Genomic DNA, 21,258 nt, shown 5'->3' on the forward strand with positions numbered 1-21,258 from the left:
GGGGCTCGGCCTGTCAGGTCCAGCCTGAACTCGGTCGTGGGGTCTGACAGGTGATGTCCCTCACTCTCCACCCCCATCCGGTATCGAGACCGAGTCAGGGGATGCTGGTGCCCGCGCCCTGCTCCTCCACGGCCTGGCCCCTGCGCGCAGCACACCTGCGCCCCCCCGGCGGGAAACGGAGGCTGCGGGGTGGGTCCGCCTCCCCTCGAGGCTCCCGCGCGCCGCCCGTGTTCGCGCGCGCGGTTGTCAATAAAGTTCTCGCGCGCCGGAAGCGGAAGCGGTGAATCTCCATGGCGGCGGCGGCTGCGGCGGCGGGGCCGGTGTTCTGGAGGCGGCTGCTGGGCCTCCTGCCTGGCCGCCCCGGGCTGGCCGCTCTCCTGGGGCGCCTGTCCGACCGACTCGGCAGGAACCGGGACCGCCGGCGCAGGAGGTGAGAGAGCGGTGGGGCTGAGGGCGCGCCCGGCCCCGACCCTCATCCGGCGCCCCCGGCGTCGCGGTGAGCTCTCCGTGTCCCCGCGCGCGGGCCCGCCCGGCCCCCGCAGTCCCGCCTCGCCGCCGGCCTTCCCGGGGAGGGGGCCCCCGCCCGAGGTCGGTCGGGCCGGCCCGGGCCTGCGGGGGGCGAGCCCGGCCTCCGTCCTCGTACGCTGGAGCGAAAGGGCTGTGTGTGCACACCCGGGGCGGGGGGATGAGTTCGTGCGTGGCTTTGGGCCCCGGGGTGTGTGTGTTGGAGAGTCTTCGCGAGAGACACTGTTTGGGTCCGGAGGTGTCTTTTCCTTAAGTAATCCTAGCTGCGAGGTGACTTGACGGGAGTGAATCAGCCCTGCTGGGATTCTGTGCCTGCAACATTTCTCACATCCTGCCAGAGAGGGCTGTGAAGCAATTCTGAGTCTGGAACACTCAGGCCAGGGAAGAGGAACCACGTGAAACCCCTTTTACACTTTGCAAAGGGCCTGTGTTTTGGAAAAGTACTGAAGTGAGTTATGGAAATAGTGAAGTAGGCTTTGAAGCAGTTCGTTCAGGCAGTGGTCTTTCGAAGTAAACATTTGCCAAGTACATGCTGACCTAAGAGGCCTGCTGCTGTTGCTAATATTAAAAAAAAAAAAAAAAAAAAAAAAGACTTACGTGCAAATAGTTTTCTTGTTGGAGAGACTCGAGCCTTACACTTGTTTCTTAAGAAAAAAAATCTTGGAACTGCGTCCTTTTGCAGAGTTTGCGCCTTAAATTTTTATCTGCTACTAGGGTGAGATGTGACCTTCTGGCCTTTGGTAGAGAGATCTGTGGTCCAGTCATGTGTGCTGATTCTAGGTATGGAAAGGAACTTGCTTTTTATTGGGTTACTTTGGAAGATTTTCAGCAAAAATTCAGGTTTGACTTAGGGGAACTTTTTGTGATAGAATCAGCCCAGGACGGAACTCCTGGAAGCTTACTGATCAGAACGGCTTTAAGTTTCACATCAGTGAACCCGGTGGGAGTGGGGTGTAGAAGAGGTGGCCTCCGTCCTCTGTAATTCGTGCTTAGCAAAGACCTTTTTATTCCAGTGGGTAGTGAAGTCAGATGACTTCTACGTCCTGGTATCAAACCACTGAGAAATTTGGTTTAAAGTTTCAAAAAATGTTCTCAAGGACGAGATGTTTAGGCCATTTTGTCATTTCCCTTGTATGTATTTAAACTATACAGAAAAGCACTTCATGATTAATCACTGTTTAACATTGGAGTTGATCACTAAAGGCTGTTGGGGCAATCGCCACAAATTCTTTTAAGAAAGACATTTCTCTTGTGTGTTTTTCTGTGGGGAGAGAGGGCAGTGTGGCCGTGGGGATAGTCTAAATTGACTTCTTAAAAGTCTTTTTTGTAAATAGCATTAGTGGATGCAGGACTTGTGGCTCCATATTTCTTTTTGATTAAGTTGGTTAAGACTCTGGGTCAAAAATTAAACCAGGAACTCAGTTAAATCACAGACATAGAAACACAAATGTCAGAAATTTGCGTCTTATAATCCTTGGAGGTGATGCCTGCGCTAGGACGGAGGATAAATGTTTTGAGCAGTATTACTACAATACTGTGGGGTTCTGACCCTTTCTTTGCCTTATTCGGTTTGCAGATTTTTTCTGCTTCTTTGTGGCCTGGGTGTTTGGGGTTACTCATGTCTGTATGGCCACTCACCTCCAGTGGCTGCTGACTTTCGTTTCTTCTCCATTGTTCAGTTGCACCAGCCAATTCCTCATTCCCCGAATGATGTGGTTTCTTGTAACTCTGATCATCGATTCATTGATAATAGTTCTGTGTAGTCATGAACTTATTTTAGATTTTAGCTTGCCGGTCTGACTCAACTGTTGGAGTGCCTGGTGAATCCTCGTGACTAGCAAGGGGAGTGGTGAGAGGGAACAGTTCTTTACTGCAGTGGTTTCCTTTCAGTTAGAGACAGCCATAGTGACAGAGAACTCTATTTAAAATTACTTCTAGGGGCTTCCCCGGTGGCGCAGTGGTTAAGAATCTGCCTGCCAATGCAGGGGACGCGGGTTCAAGCCCTGGTCCGGGAAGATCCCACATGTCGCGGGGCACCTAAACCCGTGCGCCACAGCTACTGAGCCTGCGCTCTAGAGCCCGTGAGCCACAACTGCTGAGCCTGTGCACCACGACTACTGAAGCCCACGCACCTAGAGCCCGTGCTGCAACAAGAGAAGCCACGGCAATGAGACTCCCGTGCACTGCAACGAAGAGTAGCCCCCCGCTCACTGCAACTAGAGAAAGCCCGTGCGCAGCAACAAAGACCCAAAGCAGCCATAAATTAATTAATTTTAAAAAATTACTTCTAATTAGTGATTTGGAAATACTGCTGTTTTTTCTTAAGCAGGCATCTGACTCATTACCATGGACAGCTGGATTCATTCACTTATTCAGCATGCGTGTATAGAGCACTGCTATGCTGTGCTAGGTACCAAGGAAACATACATAGTCCTACCTTCAAGGTGCTCAGACCCATAAACAGACAATAGTAAAGTAAGGTAGGAAAGGTCATGGCGGCACTAAGGCACACCTGGAAGTCACAGAAGGCTCCCTGGTGGTGATGATCTTGGAGCTGTGTTTTGGAGGCGTGTAGGAGTGGGCTAGGTGAGGAAGTGGGGAGCCAGTGTTCAAGGAAGGATAGTGAGTGATGTAGGCTGATGGTGGCAGCAGCGGAAAGCAGCTCTGAGGTGCCACAGGTACTCAAACCGTTTCCAGGAGCCGACTGCGTACTGAGGAGGGACAGGAGGGAGCGAGAGGAGCTGGGCTGAGACCGAGCGAGGCAAGCTCTGAGAGTCCCTGTACAATTTCTCTTGATAATGGTCTAGGCCTGAGGGGGCAGGGCTTGTATGAAGTCATGGACAGTGGGAGGAGAGGAGAGGGCTGGGCTGGAATCAGCCCTGGGGGGGGGCGTTGTGTAGGGGGTGCTGAGGAGGTAGGTCATGTTTCTGACTCGGGTGACCACATGGGTGGTGGCATGCTTCACTAAAACAGGGAGCAAGAAAGAGGACCAGGTTTGGGGGATGACGATAAGGTGAGTTCGGGGCATGTCAATTAGTATCCAGGTGGGTCCAAGTGGAGGCGCTCACTGTTCAGGTGAAGGGCAGATCCGGCGCTCAGGAGAGGAAGACAGAAACTTCAGGTAGTTTCTTGGAGTCATCAGACTACACAGAATTGCCTTGTTATTTGGAATATGAGACCTGGTGGAAAATGTGTCAAGAGGGCGTTAGTTCCTAACCGAGTTTGCTGCCATACAAGGAAATATTTTCTCCGTGGTCTCCTTTTTCTTTTTTTAAAACTATTTTCAATTTGAGCTATGTGTGCAGAAAAGTCTTTATTTTTGAAACCCAAGTTCTATTTTCTTTATTCTAGGTGTGTGTATGTGTGTGTGTGTGTGTGGGGGGGTGGTGGTGGGGTGTCCTAACTTTCCTGAGTGTAAGAGGGAAACATAACCAGCAAACTGTTCTTTTTATTAGGTTTCCTTACCTTGTAATGCCAGCTCAACATACTCTTACTCAGCTTCTTAGTGGTTTCTACTCTGAGGGACCACCAGATTTCCAGAAATTACTTTTTCTCTGAGTTTTCTGATGCTGGGACCCAGTCCTCCTTATTCATTAGAGTTCAGTAGCGCCACCTCTTGTATTATAGCAGTAGAATGGGTGGGAGGGGGGATATTTAGAATCAAAGCATGATTTCCCCAAATAATTCAAATTCGATCTTGCAGAGAATTAAAATAAGATTTGCAGCTGACTGACTTGTAAATTGTAGCTTTATTAGGTTCATATTAACCTGAGTACCCTCTGAGCACATTGCTGCTGCTGATGAATTAGGCTGGTCAGCCAGCTGTGTGCTGGTAGATAGAAACTAGCCTGGGATTGAAGCTGTCTGATAGATAATGCCCTTGTAAACACGTGATCTGAGTAATGTAAACGAGTCGTTTTCACTGCCGGGAAGTCAGGCTGGTTGCAGCAGTTTGGATTAGTAGAACGTGTGAGTCGTTCTCCGCAGGCACTTGGCTATGCCTGGTGCCTTTGGCTACGGAGGTGTGTTGTGGGTTATAAGTATATGTTAGGTTTCTGGCCCCTCGATGTAATCGACTTTCTTTTGGACAAGCCAAGAGGAGAGTCAGCGTGTTGCCACATGCTGGCAGCCCCGGCCTCGTGCCGGACTTGTGGGAGTTCAGCGGCCGTTGGTGTTCTGTGACCTACGGGAATTCACACTCATTTCCCTTACTTGGGTTTAGGTCTTGCGTTAGTCAGGAAGGGCTGCCTGCTGCTGGGACTGCAGGAAGTCTCGTCCTTTCGTGTAGTTTTTCGAGCCTTTTTCAGGAAGTGTTATGACTTGGTCTTTTCTCATCACTTCACCTCTTTACGTTTAAATGTGTGTGACGGGGGGAGGGTGGGTTTTTCTTAAAAAGTAGTTTCTGAAAATATGGCAATCCGGAGAGCTCAGTTTCTTTTAAAAACTTTCTTGTTTCGTCGTTTTGTACAGATTTGGGTGGGATACAAACCACAGAGTGTGTACCACGAATCTTATAGTCCCCGGAGAGCTTGTGGACCTTTAGACCATGACCCTGAGTGCAGGACACTTAAGTAGTGCCCTGGTGTGGTACAGGGGACAGAACTCTTGTGCCGTCCACGGTGGATTTGTGGTTAGTGTAGGAGACAGTCCTCCGGCATCACCATTTTCTTCCTTCAAAGCCCTGCAGACCCTGTTTTGAAAAGACGCTAGGAGGTGGGCCTGCTTCCTCGTGTCCCATGGGGTGGGTGACACCACTGTGGCCCCGGGGGAAGCACCTGTGTCCTCTGAAGCCGTGAGAGCTGTGTGGGGCCTGGTGGAGGTGAAGTGCAGACCCAGGTGGAATTCTCTAGTGTTGCCTTTCCTTAGTAGCACCTCCACTGCCCCCGTGAGAGCTCGGTTGGACCTCCAGGCGCACTGTTGTGCATCCTGACGAACGGAGAATGCAAGGTGTGGCAGTGTTTTTCCACGGAGCACTTGCAGCTTCAGAATGTTTGGTGGAATGGAAAACTCCTGTCTCCGCACACAAAGGAGAAATGCCTTCTCCCGTCTCCTGAAGCTTCCCTTGCACATAGCTGTGTTCGCGGCCTCTCAGCAGCCGTTCTGCTCTCGCTCTTTCGGTTTGGCTGGCTACTCTGAACTCAAGTCCCGCTGCCGTCCGGTGCCTCTCATGAGTCGGGTGGGTGCATCGTCCTGTCTAGGGCAGGCTTCTGCTGTCCCTGCTTTAATGGTGGCCCCCGGACCAGGGACAAGAGTGTTACTGCATGCTGTTCTTGGTCAAGGCAGTCCAGACATGGATTCCTTTTAGAGATGCTGGGAAGAAACTTCCCTCTCTTCCCCACCGCCCTCCCCCTCCATACTCACTGTGCCCTCTTAGAGTCACCCCCCCATCCTCTCACCCCATTCCCCCAGGCCCCTCTCCAGGTGGAGGGAGTGGCCCCAGGTCAGCGGTCCTCAGCACTTAGGCCCGGCCCACTCTCCAGCTCAGGGAATTTGTCTGCAAATTTCACAGGAAGCCCTAAATCACCTGGCTGAACCTTTCCCCAGAGTCAGGTGTCTGTGTGGGTGGTGGCTGGAGCCCACCCTTTGGAGAGGATGCTGTCAGGTTCACCTTCAGAATTGTGGGCTGAGGATTGTTTTGCACTGTTGTTGCCGCCTCTGCCACCGGCTGAGGGCTGTAGCAAAGTAGTTAGGCTTGCCTGAGTTCGAGTACCAGGGCGCGCCCCTGCTCTGGCCCTAGCCCTGTCCTCCAAACTTCCTTGATAATCCGGAGTAAAGGAGTGAGAGGGCGGCAGAACCTTATTATCTGGCCCCCCAGCCCCTGCCACTTCCTCCTCCCTGTAACTAGAAATGGGAGCTAGATGGTATCTAGAAAGAGATGATTCAGGGGAGTGCAGGCCTAGATGTGGAAATTGTGTGTGTGTTTGTTTAGTTCTCTAAATGGTGAGTGTGACAGCCCTGCTTTTTTTGTAGAGTAACCACAGCTCCCTGCCTCCTCCTGTCTCTTGGGGGTTAGGGTTTTGACCTGGGACAGCTGCCTGGAGGGGGGGAATTGCTTTTGCAGGTGGTCGGCCCCTGGAGGCTGGGATTACCGTGCAGCAGGGGCTGTGGCTGGCACGGGGAGAAGTGTTTTCTGAGAAGATTCCCAGGCGTCCGTCATGGAAAGCGGGAGCTCGCCCCCGTGGGGATCTGGCTGAGATGCACGGAGAACGTGGGCCCCTGCACTGGCTCCCATGGGGGCTGGCTGCTTGTGCCCCGGCCCAGGTGCTGCAGTTAGATTTTGAGTGTCTGGAGTCTGGATGTGGTCTCCCCACCTGTGCCGACCTTGTGGGGCCTTTATAAAACTCTGTGCTCCTTTTCCAAGCACCTTCCTCTTTGGAGTGTGAAGTTACCACTCGAGGGTTGGGTCTCCTCCACGATGAATCCCTGAAACCTAATTGGCTTTCAGTTCTTCTCCTCTCTAACAAAAATAAACCTGTCAGTACACAGGTTAAACAGGAAGCAACATAAAAAAGCCCTCAGCAGATCTTGGACTGAGGCCCTGATCTGGACTTGGACTGAAGCTTCCCAGGAGAGCTGCCCGACAGGCCCGCAACCTGCCTGCGGTGGCCCAAGGCCAAGCCGGTCCTGCCAAGCCCCTCTCCCGGGTGGCGGGGGCCCGACCCCCGTACAGTCGCTGTGTGTCTTCTCTGGACTGCCTGTTGAGCCCCTCCTGGGTTTTTCTGGCGCTGGTGGGTTTTGGCAGTTCCTGCCTCTTCCCTTTGTTTGCACCTCTCCTCGCCTGGAGCCCCCGCACTTCCTGTCTGAATCCCAACGGGCAATCAAAGCCCATTGGGAGGGAGGGTTTTGTGAGGCCTCCCCAGCAGCTCAGGCATCAGCAGCTCCCCTTTTTGGTCACTTGAAGTACATGCACTGGATGTATATTTTGACCTTTCCTTAATTAGCCTTAGCATTTTCTTTTGTGTTCTTAGATGATTTCAGGTGTGTACGCTGGTGAGGCCACCAGGTTTGCGGGCAGTGGTGCCCAGGCCGGCCGTGCCTCCCCCGTACACCAACTTGGATTGAGGCCCAAGTTGGCACTTGCCCTCTTCTGGGTTGCCGTGTGCCAAAGAGGTGTTTCCTCATCTTCCTTTTTGGGAGCGGCTCTGAGTCTGTTGGCTCATCTGAAGAACGCGTGGGGACTGACTGCATGGCCTGGGGTGCAGGCGACACCCTGGATACTTTTTATATGGTCTGAGCGATAAGTGCTGTGAGATTGGGAGATCAGTTGATCTTACAGTGCTGTGGGGTTTTCCTCCTCAGACAGACTATGTTTAATTAATGAACGTTAGACTTTAGGCCCCCTTTGCGGCTTCACGTTGATAGATTGTTGTGCACCTTTCCCGTTCTCATGGTTTTCCGTTGGACTGAAGGCGCTCCCTCTCCCCTCTGGAAGGTAGCCTTGAGCACAGCAGGAGCATGGCCTCCATTTTGGGAAAAGCGAGGCCGCAGTCTCTTGTTTACACGTCTAGGCCTTTAATTTGCTGCTTGTTACCCGGAAGCCAGAGGAGAAGTGTAGCAAGCTGATGCCCCGGAGTGCGGTCCCCACCTCTGCTCGGAGGCCCACGGTGAACCCTGGCTTCCCAGGGTCCAGACCCGCTGTCTTCCACCCGCTGACTAAACTTTTCTTGGCAATGAGTCTCCGTGACAGCCCGGTGGGCTTTCTGGGAAGCACAGCTGCGGGCCATCTGGCGTGTGTGTAGGGACATTCAGGAACCCTGGGAAGATTCAGCATTTTATCAGGAGGCAAGTGAATGAAATCATCTTCCTGGAATTTGTGGCCCTTCAGGCCTTGGGGTGTTTAAGCGTCCTTTCCCTAGAGTCCCTCTTGAGGCCGTGGTGAAGGTCACACGCTGAAAAGGATTCTCCTGCTGCTCTTTGCTGGAAGTCAGATGAGGGGCTGGTCGGTGTGGGGCTCTGGGTGTGCACTGCCCTCCCCCGGCCCCCGCAGGTGTCTTGTCATCCGGACAGAGATGAGGCTCAGCGGGCAGGGGACCGTTTACTGCGGTCTTGGCCTCAGTGGATGGGAACCAGCCAGAGACGGGGCGTGACCTCTGAGGAGAATGTGTCCAGGGGTGAAGGGGCAGTTGTTGTCGCTGCTGGCCCCTCTTGAGATGACCTCTTCCAGCGCCAGCTTTTCTCTCTGTATCCTAGTATTAACGAGAAGACTTAACTTTTTTTGGGTCCTTCCTTGAATAAAAGCCCGTTTATCTCATCAGTCAGACCACCGGGGGTCTGGGTTGTACTCACCAGACTGAGACCAGACCTGCCCTTGCAGGCAGCCTTTGGCAGCTTTCTGCAGGTGGGTTCGTTGGGGGCATTAACCAGGCGATGGCTTTTTTGAGTTTACTTGTGGCTGCTCTAAATTTTGAGTTGTTTGGAATCAATGTAAAGTTTGGGGTTTATCCATAGGCTTTGGCACTTCTTAAGTTGCTCAACTTGTAGGGGCTGAAAAATTCTTTTGCAGAGTTTGACTGGGGCCCACTTAAGATGGTCTAGGAAATCTGAAGTTCGCCCGCCGCCCCCCCTCCCCCCCCCAAAAAAAATTTCTTATTTGCCCACAGGAGCTGAGAGAGAGTTGCGAGGAAGTATTTGAGAAGTGTGACCCTTTGTACGTCTCTTTCCCCAGGCCACCATGGCTGTTGTTGGCTCCTCTGCTGTCTCCAGCTGTCCCCCATGTCACCTCGCCTCCTTGCTGCCTGTGTCCGGAGGGCGTGCATCGCTTCCAGTGGATCAGAAACCTGGTTCCAGAGTTCGGAGTCTCCAGCTCTCACGTCAGGGTGCTTTCTTCACCTGCAGAGTTTTTTGAGCTCATGAAGGTAAGTTGTGTCTAAGAGAGAGAGGGTCAAACATGGAATTAGAGGTTTGGGGGCATAAGGTTGGCTGAGTCCTGGGCTGAAGCACCTTCTGTTCTAGAAACTTTTGCTGGCTGCTCAGCTCATTCCTGTGGGTTCCACCTGTTAGGTTTCAGCTTCACAGATGGCTGAGTTGAGCTGTGATCAGAAGCTCCCCTGGGTGGCTGATGTCTCGGGTGGAGCAGCTCAGAGCTTGCGGGCACTGAGGGTCAGGTCCTAGGTTTTGGTCCTTGTGGACAGATTGATTCCCTTCGTTCCGTGTTGGAGATGTGGGCTAGACGGGAGGTTAGTGAGAGCTTGGAGACCTCAGCAGGCACGTCCCCGCTGAGGACGTCTGGGAGGGAACGAACCTCATTCTGGTTAGGGCACGGCAGACTCCTGCCCCGGCAACGTCTCCAACACACAGTAGCTCCATAAAGTAGACGACAGCAGATGGAGACATAACGACCTATGGATGGGATTTGATATGTAGGAAGTGGCCGGGAGCCTCTCAATTCAGTGGAGAGTATTTACAGGTAACTGGAAAGTCTGGATGTCTGGTTTTAGCTCTCGTGATCCTGGTTCTTTTCCGTAATTCTGTCTAAAGTTTGTACCTTCTCTCTCGGTAGAGATGCTAAACTTTGCATTTGGGAGGGGTTCAACTTTCAATACATTAGTCAGGTGTTCATGCCACGTCTAGTTATTTGTGGTTAAACTGCTAATCGGAATGAAGTAATTAAACGCTAATTAATTTTTAGTTACATGAATTCTGAGTTTGTATTAATTCAATGATGTTAGAATTAAGGTATGATGCGGTCAGGAGGAGAGCTGGGACATAACAGGAAATACATGTAGATGTTCCTTTTTCTGCACAACAAACTCTAGTTCATTTGAATGCTTGCACATTTTCTCTCCTTTGCCCTGTTGTTCTGTAGATCCACTCTTAGCTTAATTTCCGGCTGGCTTGTTCCAGTATGGTGTGTGTGTGTGTGTGTGTGTGTGTGTGTGTGTGTGTGTGTGTGTGTGTGTGTGTGTGTGTGTGTGTGTGCACGCACACACATACGTGCATGCTCTCTCCCACTTCCCTACACTGCTTGACTCTCCTGTGTGTCCTTGTTTGTGTAGAACTGATGCTGAGGCTGTTTGCTCTTTGCTCCTACTTGGTTCTCTGCTTGGCTTGAAGAAACAGGTTTTTCAAAGGAGGTGGTTCTTAGTGTCCCAATCAACTCCGGGTGAAGGATGGACTGAGTCTCCACGTGGGGGTCCGCTGGCCTGGAGGTGAGGCCACGCGGCGCACCTGCTCGGGGTGGGTGGGGCTGTGGCAGCCAGGAGGGACGTGAGGGGCTCAGCCCAGCAGGCCAGGAAGAAGCTGAGGCCACCGTTCCCTGCCTTCTGCACTGAGTCATGGGCGGGTTCTCCGGCACGTTCTGTGTGGAGCGGGATGTGTTTCTTCCTGGGACAGAGTGGCCCGTGTTCCCTGAGAAGAGAGTGCAGCGTGGTTTCTGCCTGGGCCCACGCCTTCGTGACAGCTGAGCTTGTACCAGAGGACCTGGCGCCATGGCAAACAACTGCGTAGACTTTTGCTGCCCGAACTTGATTGCCTCACACCTTACTTGTTTTCCTCTCTTTCCTGTCTTTATACTCACTTTCCCCACAAGCAACCATCTGAATAAATAACAAAACGAAGGAAACAGAAAACATAGGAGATTCTTTTGTTTGTTCCTTGCATATAAGCCTTTCCCAGTGGTGTGTTGGTGTGTTTATCTAGTCAAGATGCCCCTCTTCCTCCATCGACAGTGCAGGCTGTGGGGGCCATGTGGGAAAGCCAGCACGTGTGTGTGTCCTGCCTCCCCGGTGCCCTCTCCAGCTTGCCCTGAGGGTGGTGCTGCCCTTCTTCCTGCTCTTGACCTCCTCTGGGGCCTGGCCGCGCTGGTGAGGGGTCCGGTGTCCTCCCATGGCTGGAGCAGGTCTAGGGAGAGGACGCTGGCTATTGGGACTGACGCATCATCTTCCAATGTTGGTGTGTTCTGTTTGTGTGTCTAGCTAGGTACCTGTCTGTCTGCATCTCAAAACTATTGCATACTTGAGACTTCCCTGGTGGCGCAGTGGTTAAGAATCCGCCTGCCAATGCAGGTGACACGGGTTCGAGCCCTGGTCCGGGAAGATCCCACATGCTGCGGAGCAGCTAAGCCTGTGCTCCACAACTACTGTGCCTGTGCTCTAGAGCTACTGAGCCCGCGTGCCACAACTACTGAAGCCCGCGTGCCTAGAGCCCGTGGTCTGCAACAAGAGAAGCCACCGCAATGAGAAGCTCGTGCACTGCAATGAAGAGTAGCCCCCGCTCGCCACAACTAGAGAAAGCCCGCGTGCAGCGACGAAGACCCAACGCAGCCAAAAATAAACATAAATAAATTTATTTAAAGAAAAATTACATGCTCATTTTAAAACCCCAGCTGTGCAGACGGGGCTGGAGTGCAAGTTTGCCCCCGCACTCCCTCGTCTGGCTCTGCTCCTTGGACACACACACACACACACACCTACACCTGTACAGGTGTGCATGGCGTGGTGACGGGGGAGCATGGTTTACGTTCTGTTCAGTGATTTGCTTCTGTCCCTGCAGTGCACTGTGGACATCCCCTCAGGTCAGTGTGCACAGATCTTCGTTCTTTTCGTGGCTGTGCTGTATCTTATAGCATGGCTAGATCATGCCTTACTTTCAGGCTGAGTATTTTAAATTAGGGTTGTGGGTCCTTATCTGGTAGGTTACCACACACATTTGGGGCTTGCTTTAAATATTAATTGGTGAAGAAACAGGATAGTTCAGCTTGGAGTGTTATTTGCCTCCAATATCAAAGGACTGTATCTTTCTCAGTGAACTATGAAAATGGTGATTATGAATTTTGAATTGTTTCTTCTCTTCAGGGGCAGATAAAAGTAGCCAAGAGGCGGGTCGTGATGGCGTCCCTCTACCTGGGGACAGGTCCTTTGGAACAGGAACTGGTAAGGTTTAAGCAGGGGTGGTCCTACTGGCAGTAGTGAGTCACCCTAAAACCTCGGGCTGTGCAGAGCCATGGAGTTGGGGTAGAGCTGCCCTCCTTGGCCTGCGTCTCAGGCCAGCTTTTGTGCTTGTTGCCCCAGATTCTGGGGCACGTCAGGAGGATCAGCTAGGGGTGCAGGGAGATGTGATCCTGGGCCTTCTGACCTCGCTGGCCCATGTCCTCCTCACCCTGCACAGGGGGCCATAGGCCATCTGTCTGCCAAGCCGGGGCTCCGAGAATTGTGACCCGCAGGCCAAATCTGGCCACTGCCTATTTATGTGTGGCCTATGGGCTAAGGATGGTGTTCACATTTTCTTTTTTAAAAATAAATTTATTTATTTATTTATTTTTGGCTGCGTTGGGTCTTCGTTGCTGCGCGCAGGCTTTCTCTAGTTGCGGCGAGCGGGGGCTACTCTTCGTTGCGGTGCACGGGCTTCTCATTGCGGTGGCTTCTCTCTTTTTTTTAAATAAACTTATTTATTTATTTATTTATTTATTTAATTTTTGGCTGCGTTGGGTCTTTGTTGCTGCGCTCAGGCTTTCTCTAGTTGTGGCGAGTGGGGGCTACTCTTCGTTGTGGTGCACGGGCTTCTCATTGTGGTGGCTTCTCTTGTTGCGGAGCACGGGCTCTAGGTGCGCGGGCTTCAGTAGTCGTGGCTCGCGGGCTCTAGAGCGCAGGCTCAGTAGTTGTGGCGCATGGGCTTAGTTGCTCTGCCCGTGCGCCACAACTACTGAGCCTGCGTTCTAGAGCCCGCGAGCCACGACTACTGAAGCCCGCGCACCTAGATCTTCTCCCATGTGGGATCTTCCTGGACCAGGGCTCAAACCCGTGTCCTCTGCTTTACATTTTCAATGTTTGGCAAAAAATGAAAAGAGGAGTAGTAACTGTGTCACATGAGAAGCATGTGAAATTCAGATTTCTGTGTCCATAAATAAAGCTTTGTTGGAACATAGTGACTCTCATTAATTTTTGTTTTGTCTATGGCTGCTTTCTTGCTACAGTGGCTGAACGGAGTAACTGTGACGGGGACCATCTGACCTGCAAAGCCCAAGATATTTACTCTCTGGTCCTTTATAGAGAAGGCTTTCTGAGTCTGTATTAGACAGAGGAGCCAGCATTGCAGGTCGAGCTGGCCGTTGCTTTCGCCCAGGGCTGGTGTCGGGTGCGAGTCTGCGGCCAGCCTCGCTCCACCTAGACTTGCTGTCATGCCGTGCTTGTCCCTTCCAACGAGACACGCGGGGCTGGGAAGGAGCAGACGTCACCCGCTGTGCAGTGGGGGCTTCTTGTAGGATGAGCCCAGTGCAGAGTCTGTAGGTTGAGCTGAAGTGAGTGTGAATGAGGTCGTTGTGTTGTCGGAGTCCCTGGGTGGCTCTCTACTCAGAGGGAGTGAGATGGACCCTTGCCCATAGCAAGTGTTGTTTCTTGGTTTGCCTTGTTCAGAAACCCCCAGGGCGGAGCTGGAAGAGAACAGGGGCTGTGGTAGAGGGCGAGGGGGAAGGGTGGGGGGCAGGAGGGAGCCCACCGCTTCCCTTCCTGTCTGAGGAAAGGCTGCCCCGCTTTCAGGACGTGCTCTTAGCTGCCAGCTTGGGAAGCGTGTTTGTTCTCCTGGGAGAAGAATGCCACGTCCAGCCTGTGGAGAGTGGCGGTGGGCAGGTTGCGTCTTGGATTTATTCGTTCAGCGAGTATTTACCGAGCGCTCTCCATGTGTGGGACGCTGTTCGTTGTGTGCCTGTAAGGATGATCCAGTGGAACGTGTGTGGGAGCTTGTGTCTTAGTGTTTTCACGAGCGGCGAGGTCCAGACCCTTGGGCACCGCGTCCCTGACCCCCAGAGCCCTCTTCCTGCCAGGCCCGGGCCGCAGACGCCGTGTCTTCTGATTACGGTTCCTGCGCTGGCCTCAGGTGAAGAGGTTTTGCAGCGTTGGCTTCTGGGCAAGCGTGGCTGGTGTGTGCGTGTACATGCTTGTGTATATGTGTGTATTTTCAAAGAGGACCGTGGGGGCATTAGCTGACAGGTTGGTTCATTCCTTTAATACATAGCCATCTTTTCAGGTCTTTCATTTCTGTTCTTTTGGGGTCTTTTCTTGGCAGGTGGATTGCCTGGAAAGCACTCTAGAAAAGTCACTCCAGGCGAAGTTTCCTTCCGACCTCAGGGTGTCCATTCTCTTAGACTTCACGCGGGGCTCAAGAGGTAGGTCTGACGCCCTCCCTGGCCCCCTGATTCTTCCTCGTTCAGGAAGAACGAGGCGTTACACCCTCACCGCCCTGTCCTCAGCCAGCAGCAAGGCTGTTTGAAGCCCGTCTGGGCTGGCCCAGGATGGCCTGTCCGTCAGGGTTCTGTCTGTGGCAAGTGACCGACAGTCCAAGTAAAAATGACTTTGGGAAAAAGAGACTTGTTTTGACTTCCACGTCTGACCTGGTTCGGGTGGGTCGTGATTTAGGGCTTGGACCTTTGGGCTGGCTTCATTGTCTGGCTCCTTGCGGCAGCCTCTGGCAGTCCCAGGCCCATCTTGCCGCATCTTGTCCATTGGAAGAGCATCTGCTTCCCTCATGGTCAGCCTGGAGCTCCTGCGCGGCCTGCCTCGGGCTCTGTGCCGGGGCTCCTGAGTGTGCTGACCAGCCCAGCCTGGGCCTGCGTGCCTTCGCAGAGCCAGGGTGGTCAGAGTCATCTTCACCCAGAGCAGAAATGGGAGGGCGGGGCTCGGAGGCGCCCCCGGGAGGAGATTGGGCGCAGTTACCAGGAGGCGGGTAGACGGGTGCCGTGGGGCTGGAAGAGCGGATGTCCGCTACACGGGCCGCTCAGTCCTGCCCCGAGATGTGGTGGGTGTCCAGGTAGAAGCTTCCCGGAGCCCCTCTGGCTGAAAACAGCTCCCGGCGGTCTGACTTGGACAGCTGCGCAGGCCCTTGGTGGGTGGTGCTGCGCTGGCGGCTGCGTGTTTTTCCTGGTGTGACTCTGCCGTCCTTTCCCTCCTGCTTGCCCGCGTCTTCAGGAAGGACGAACTCTCGCACGATGCTGCTCCCGCTCCTGCAGAAGTTTCCAGAACAGGTCCGAGTCTCGCTCTTCCACACGCCTAACCTCCGTGGGCTCCTCCGGCTCCTCATCCCCGAGCGCTTCAACGAGACCATCGGCCTCCAGCACATCAAGGTGTACCTCTTCGACAACAGCGTCATCCTGAGCGGGTGAGTTGGCTGCCTTCTGTCAGGGAGCTCCCTTAATATTCTCCAGGGCAGAAGCCAGCAGAACGCGGAGAAGGCAGAGTCCGTCCCCTCGAGCCTTCGAGGACCTGCTGGTACGTGTTTAGTCTGGTTGCCTAGCTCTCTCGGCGTCTTCCCGGTGTCCTGTCTGCCACGGAAGCTGGAAGCCACGAAGGGCGACTGAAAGCTGGCCGTGGTTTACTGAGCCCTTACTCTGTGCTTGCTCCTGGCTGAGCCCCTCGTGTACCGTCTCAGCTAATGCACACTGTCACCCCGCGTGGTCTTTCCCTCACTTTGTACACAAGAAAACCGAGAGGACAAATAACTTCGTCAGGTAGGGCCGGGTGGGAATCCAGGCCCTTTGGGGGACACTGGGGCCGAGCCCGAGTGGTCCTTGGCTCTGTAAGTGTCCGCATCTCCTCTCGGTGGTCAGCTCGGTGAGGGGAGGGCCTTGCGGTCACTCCTCTGTGTCACCTTAGTGTCGCTCTCGCCCACCTCTCGTGAGCGGCCAGGCTCAGTAGCTGTTTGTTTTATTTTATTTTATCTATTTATTTATTTATTTTTTGCTGCGTTGGGTCTTTGTTGCTGCGCACGGGCTTTCTCTAGTTGCGGTGAGCGGGGGCTACTCTTCCTTGCAGTGAGCTGGCTTTTCACTGCGGTGGCTTCTCTTATTGCGGAGCATGGGCTCTAGGTGCTCGGGCTTCAGTAGTTGTGGCACCCAGGCTCAGTAGTTGTGGCTCGCGGGCTCTAGAGCGCAGGCTCAGTAGTTGTGGCGCACGGGCTTAGTTGCTCCGCAGCATGTGGGATCTTCCCGGGCCAGGGCTCGAATCCGTGTCCCCTGCATTGGCAGGCGGATTCTCACCCACTGCGCCACCAGGGAAGCCCCTCAGTAGCTGTTTGTTAATTGCCTGCGGCTGCTGGTGCGTCCTGATCCGAGTTGGTTGCTCCCCTGCTCCTGCTGGTGACCCTGAGACCGGGGTCCCCAGGACTTGCTGCCGCATCCTATCGCCTGAGTCCTCACCTGCCGCTTTCCTCCCTGTAGCGCAAACCTGAGTGACTCCTACTTCACCAACCGGCAGGACCGCTACGTGTTCTTGCAGGACTGTCCTGAGATTGCAGACTTCTTCACGGAGCTGGTGGATGCGGTGGGGGACGTGTCCCTGCAGTTGCGGGGGGACGACACGGTGCAGGTGGTGGAGGGGATGGTGCATCCTTACAAAGGTAGGGTCCCGGGCTCCTCGCCCTCCCGAGCCTGGGGGTGGTGAGGGTGAGGAGGGCACGCCTTTGGTGGCCTTGCCACGGGTTTAGGAGACTTGGGTGGCAGAGCCTTGTTCTGCTTTTGTCTTTGGAGCCAGACAGATGTGACTCACTGGCTATCGGTCATGCTCTGCGGGTGAGGGAGCCGCCGGGGAAGGTGGGACTGTGGGCTTCGGGTCTGGGTGCCCACGGGAGTGAGCCGGGAGCCTGCCCTGCACTTACAGGAAGCGGCCTGCTAAATGGCCACCTCCCGTGACTCTGGAGCACAGAGGGTCTGTGGCTCCTGGCTCCATTGAGGTCTGCGGCCTCCTGCCTGGAACGTGAAATGGGAGAGTCCTCGGCCCTGCTCACTGGAAACAGGCAAACCCTGGCAGCTAGCATTCCCGGGCTATTTGCGTTCCTGTGATTCTTGTGGCCGTGGCTTCCTGGTGGCCTTTAAGGAGGCCTGCTGCTGAATTTGCAACCGTGTCAGCAGTGTGGGGAACGGGTTAAACCTAGCCCATGTGAGGAGAAGAGCCAGAAAGGAAGCATCTGAGTGGGGATGTCTGGTGGGAACCCTGTCCCAGGGGCCTGGGGATCCGTGCACTGTGGGGCCAGCCCGCGATCTGTGTGCCTGCCCTGCCTGCTGCCACTACGCCTATGTGCTATAGAGTAGTATAATAATTACTATTATGTTTTAAATTTCAACAATAAAAATTTATGGAAGTCTGTTTTCTCTTTCATTATATGAGTACCTACGTAGTGTTCTCAATTTTACCCTCTGGCTCACAAAGCCTGAAATATTAACTGTCTGGCCTGTACAGGAAACACTGGCTGACCTCTGATCTAACTTAACAGGCCTGGCATGAATATGCAGAAAAAAGGGCCCCCATTTGGGGAAGAATTGAGAGTCAGCACGCTCAGAGGGCGTGGGGGGCTGGGCACAGCCGTGTTCGGGACCAGGGCAGCTCAAGAGAAGCAGTGAGTGAGCGGCCCCCGTGGTGGCCGCCGTCGGCAAGGGGGGGTCCCCGCAAGCAACATTCCTTCTCTGGGCTGCTGCCCGGCCCTGGAAGGCACTCGGGCATGTGTGCCTGTTCCCAGCCCAGAGCACGTGAGCGGTGACCAGGACAGTCGTGCTGCCCGTCTCTCTCTTGTTGATCAGCCCTGCCCAAGGCTTGCTATTCTGTCAGTTTTTTCAGAGAATCAACTTTTGATGATGTTGAAGTTCCCTATTTTTATATTTTATATCGTTGTTTTCATTCTGTTAATTTCTGCTTTATATAATGTCCTTCCTTGTACTGTAGTTTTTGGCTTTTCCTGTTGTTTTTCCTCCTAACTTCTTGAGTTGGATGCTTAGCTCATTAACTCTCTTATCATCTAGTGATAGCATTTAGACTCACTTCTTTTCCCTTCATTGTGTCCCTGCAGCCACTCGTCACTGGTGTCCGTGTGAAAACAAGGCCCAGAGCCTGCCTGTTCACCTCTGACCCTTTGTGGCTCGCTCTCCTGCTCTCTGGTCATACTTAAACGTGTCTCTGTCGGACACATGTTCTTTCTGACGTGTAACATGCACACCAGTCACGGGTGTGCAGCTTATGTACATGTTCATAGTGGGTTGGCTCCCAGAAGCCCCCTCGGGTCCCTAGCCGGGCATGACCCCCCCAGTGTGCCCACTATCCTGACTACCGTCACCCTCAACTAGTCTTGTCTGTTTCTGAACTTTTTGTAAGTGGATTGGTAGAGGCCTTTTCATTTCCCACTGAGTGCAGGCTTCTTGTGGCAAGACCCTTTTTCGGGCATTTCTGTCCACAGAGGAGCCTCCCATGGGCCCGGTGTCTTGTGCTCAATCGAGACGTGTTTGGTGAAGGATCAGTTGTGGCATCTGTGCTTGCCTGTCTCGTGCCATGTGGTGTGTCTTCCGTGCTGAATGGGAGTCCAGAGCCTCCATTCTCTGCTCCTGACTCCCCTTTGCCATGTCTCCCTCTAGGTGACCGGGCTGCGTATTGCAAGGCAGCCAATAAGAGGGTTATGGATGTGATCAACTCAGCCAGGACCCGCCAGCAGATGCTGCACGCCCAGACCTTCCACAGCAACTCCCTCTTAACCCAGGAAGATGCAGCAGCCGCTGGAGACCGGAGGCCAGCCCCAGACACCTGGATTTACCCATTGATCCAGATGAAGCCCTTTGAGATTCAGATCGATGAGATTGTCACGGAGACCCTGCTGACAGAGGCCGAGCGAGGCGCTAAGGTCTACCTCACCACCGGCTACTTCAACCTGACCCAGGCCTACATGGACCTGGTCTTGGGCACGCGAGCCGAGTACCAGATCCTGCTGGCCTCGCCGGAGGTGAACGGCTTCTTCGGGGCCAGGGGGGTGGCAGGTGCCATCCCGGCCGCCTACGTGCACATTGAGCGGCAGTTCTACAGTGAGGTGTGCAGCCTGGGGCAGCAGGAGCGGGTCCAGCTGCAGGAGTACTGGCGGAGGGGCTGGACATTCCATGCCAAAGGTACGTGGCAGCCGGCTGGCCAGAGGACGGCCCCCATGCGGGACAGCCGGGGGTGGGCGAGCTGGCCCACTTGTTAGCGCCCGTGGTGCTGGTGCCTGCCTGGTAGAGCCCTGCCCCTCCCCCGTCTGCCTTCATGACAGCCCTGCGGGTGCATCACAGTCATCGCATTTATGTGCCTTTCAGTTATGCAAGGTCTCTCCCAGAACTTACAAACTCAGATCATTTGGGGGGCTGTTTTAAAAAACGTACACGTAACCTCTCCCCTCAAATAGATGAAGAGGCATGTGCTTTAGTCTTTCTGTGATCATCCGAGTTCTCCCGCATTGGCCCTGCCCTTCTTGGGGACAGAGAGGATTCGTTAGGGATCATTTGTTCGGCATCAAACAGCCCACCTTTTCAGTCCCTTCCTCACCAGTCCTGTTTTTTCCCCTATGTGCCAAACCTTCGTGTTTTGTTTTTTTTTTTTTTATAGCTGAGAAAACTGAGGCTATCTACTTAGAATGTTGACAGGTACAGGACTGCCCCAGGGTCGGTCAGAGTGTGAACTGCATATTGTAATGGTCTCTCTTGCACAGTTGTGTGCATCCGTGGAGCAGCCCACATGTGGCACAATCCCAGGGGATAGCCACGATGTGAACAAACGGGTTTAGAACCCTGTGCTTAGCAGTGGGACCACCGGCTGCTCCTCCATGCCGAGGGCACCTGCCGCTCGGGTGTGACCGCTCCTTTCTGTGCTCCGGGAGACCCCATGGCCAACTCGGTTAGTCCTGTGTCTAAAGGAATAGTAGACAGCCTGGGGACCCCAAGCCCCGACTGAAGTGCCTGGCTTTCCTGACTTCTTGCTGGTGGTTCAGAGACCCATTTTGCTCCTGCGCTGGTCCTGGGGGCTTCCGGAGAGCCTGAGCGAGGTGGGAGGGGGATGGTGTTGTCACGGCCACTCATCTATGTTGTTTAGACTTGAGGTCACTTTGAACCCTCAGGTTGGACTCTTGTTTCCTTAAACCATTGGTTTCCATCTGGGGGTATGCTAGGAAATCCCCCCAGGCCACCCTAGGCCTCCTGGGTCCAGCCCTTGGGATTGGGTGGTTTCCACTTGCTACTGTGAGGCCTGCGTGCCTGCTCGGGCAGGTGACATTGCCTGGTGTGCGAAGTGAGCTCTACCATTGTACCGATCCTGGATGTGTCATGGGCTAAGCCCGGCCGGTGGTTAGGTGTCTCCGGGCAGGCAGGCCAGCCCACGGAGGTGTGGAAGGCATTTTAGGATTGGCTGTGTTACTTCTGAGAATAACAGTGGTGCCTGGGGTTGGGTAGTGGAGACAGAGAGCTGGGTAGTGGGAGGAGCTTTGAGCTCTGAGGGGACCTGTGTGCCCGGCTCCTCGTCTGCCCTGTGGCTGGGTCGGTGCGGGGGGTCCCTTGTCACTTTGACGCCCCCAGTGCAGCCTGGCTCATCAGTTCTGAGTGTGCTGTGGGTTATTTCCGTGAAGCTGCGCTGATAAACGTGCAGTGACTCCCCAGTTACCGTTGAAACAGAAACACCCAACCGGCTTTTCCAGTGTGTCTCGCCTTTTCCCGGACTGGCATGCTCCAGCCGCTCCCTCCTGCCGCACGCCCGCCCTGCTGCGGGTGGAGCCCTGCAACCTGGCAGCGGGCTTAGTGGGGAAGGCCAGGAATCCCAGGGTGTGTGCAGTAGAGGGGGAGGGGGAGAGCACGACGGGGCACGTGGAGAGGGGCTTCTGCGCAGGAGACGCCTCACCCTAACGGCAGGAGCCAAAGGTCAGATCACTCAGTGCTGAAATGAGAGGCCAGGCCCTTCCCTGCTTAGTGGCTGTGCTCGATAGTGGGGGGTGGGGTCTTAAGTCAGCCCCCCTTTCTGGCTCACCTTTTGA

General features: G+C 54.1%; 1 protein-coding gene across 3 annotated transcripts in view; it reads left to right on the forward strand.

Moving 5' to 3' along the window:
- The first annotated feature begins 286 nt into the window (after positions 1–286).
- The window catches only part of PGS1 (phosphatidylglycerophosphate synthase 1), a 38,909-nt gene continuing 17,937 nt past the window's right edge, over positions 287–21,258 (forward strand). For 2 of the 3 annotated variants that reach the window (XM_068530208.1, XM_068530210.1), the window contains exons 1-7: positions 287–430; positions 9,191–9,380; positions 12,318–12,395; positions 14,524–14,623; positions 15,423–15,612; positions 16,670–16,848; positions 18,851–19,372. In XM_068530208.1, coding sequence (XP_068386309.1) covers positions 291–430; positions 9,191–9,380; positions 12,318–12,395; positions 14,524–14,623; positions 15,423–15,612; positions 16,670–16,848; positions 18,851–19,372 — 1,399 coding nt within the window. In that variant the 5' untranslated portion in view covers positions 287–290. The remainder of the gene's footprint in view (positions 431–9,190; positions 9,381–12,317; positions 12,396–14,523; positions 14,624–15,422; positions 15,613–16,669; positions 16,849–18,850; positions 19,373–21,258) is intronic. The other variant, XM_068530209.1, reaches the window with a different exon arrangement.

The sequence above is a fragment of the Eschrichtius robustus genome, chromosome 20 (assembly GCF_028021215.1).
Source record: "Eschrichtius robustus isolate mEscRob2 chromosome 20, mEscRob2.pri, whole genome shotgun sequence".
NCBI lineage: Eukaryota > Metazoa > Chordata > Mammalia > Artiodactyla > Eschrichtiidae > Eschrichtius > Eschrichtius robustus.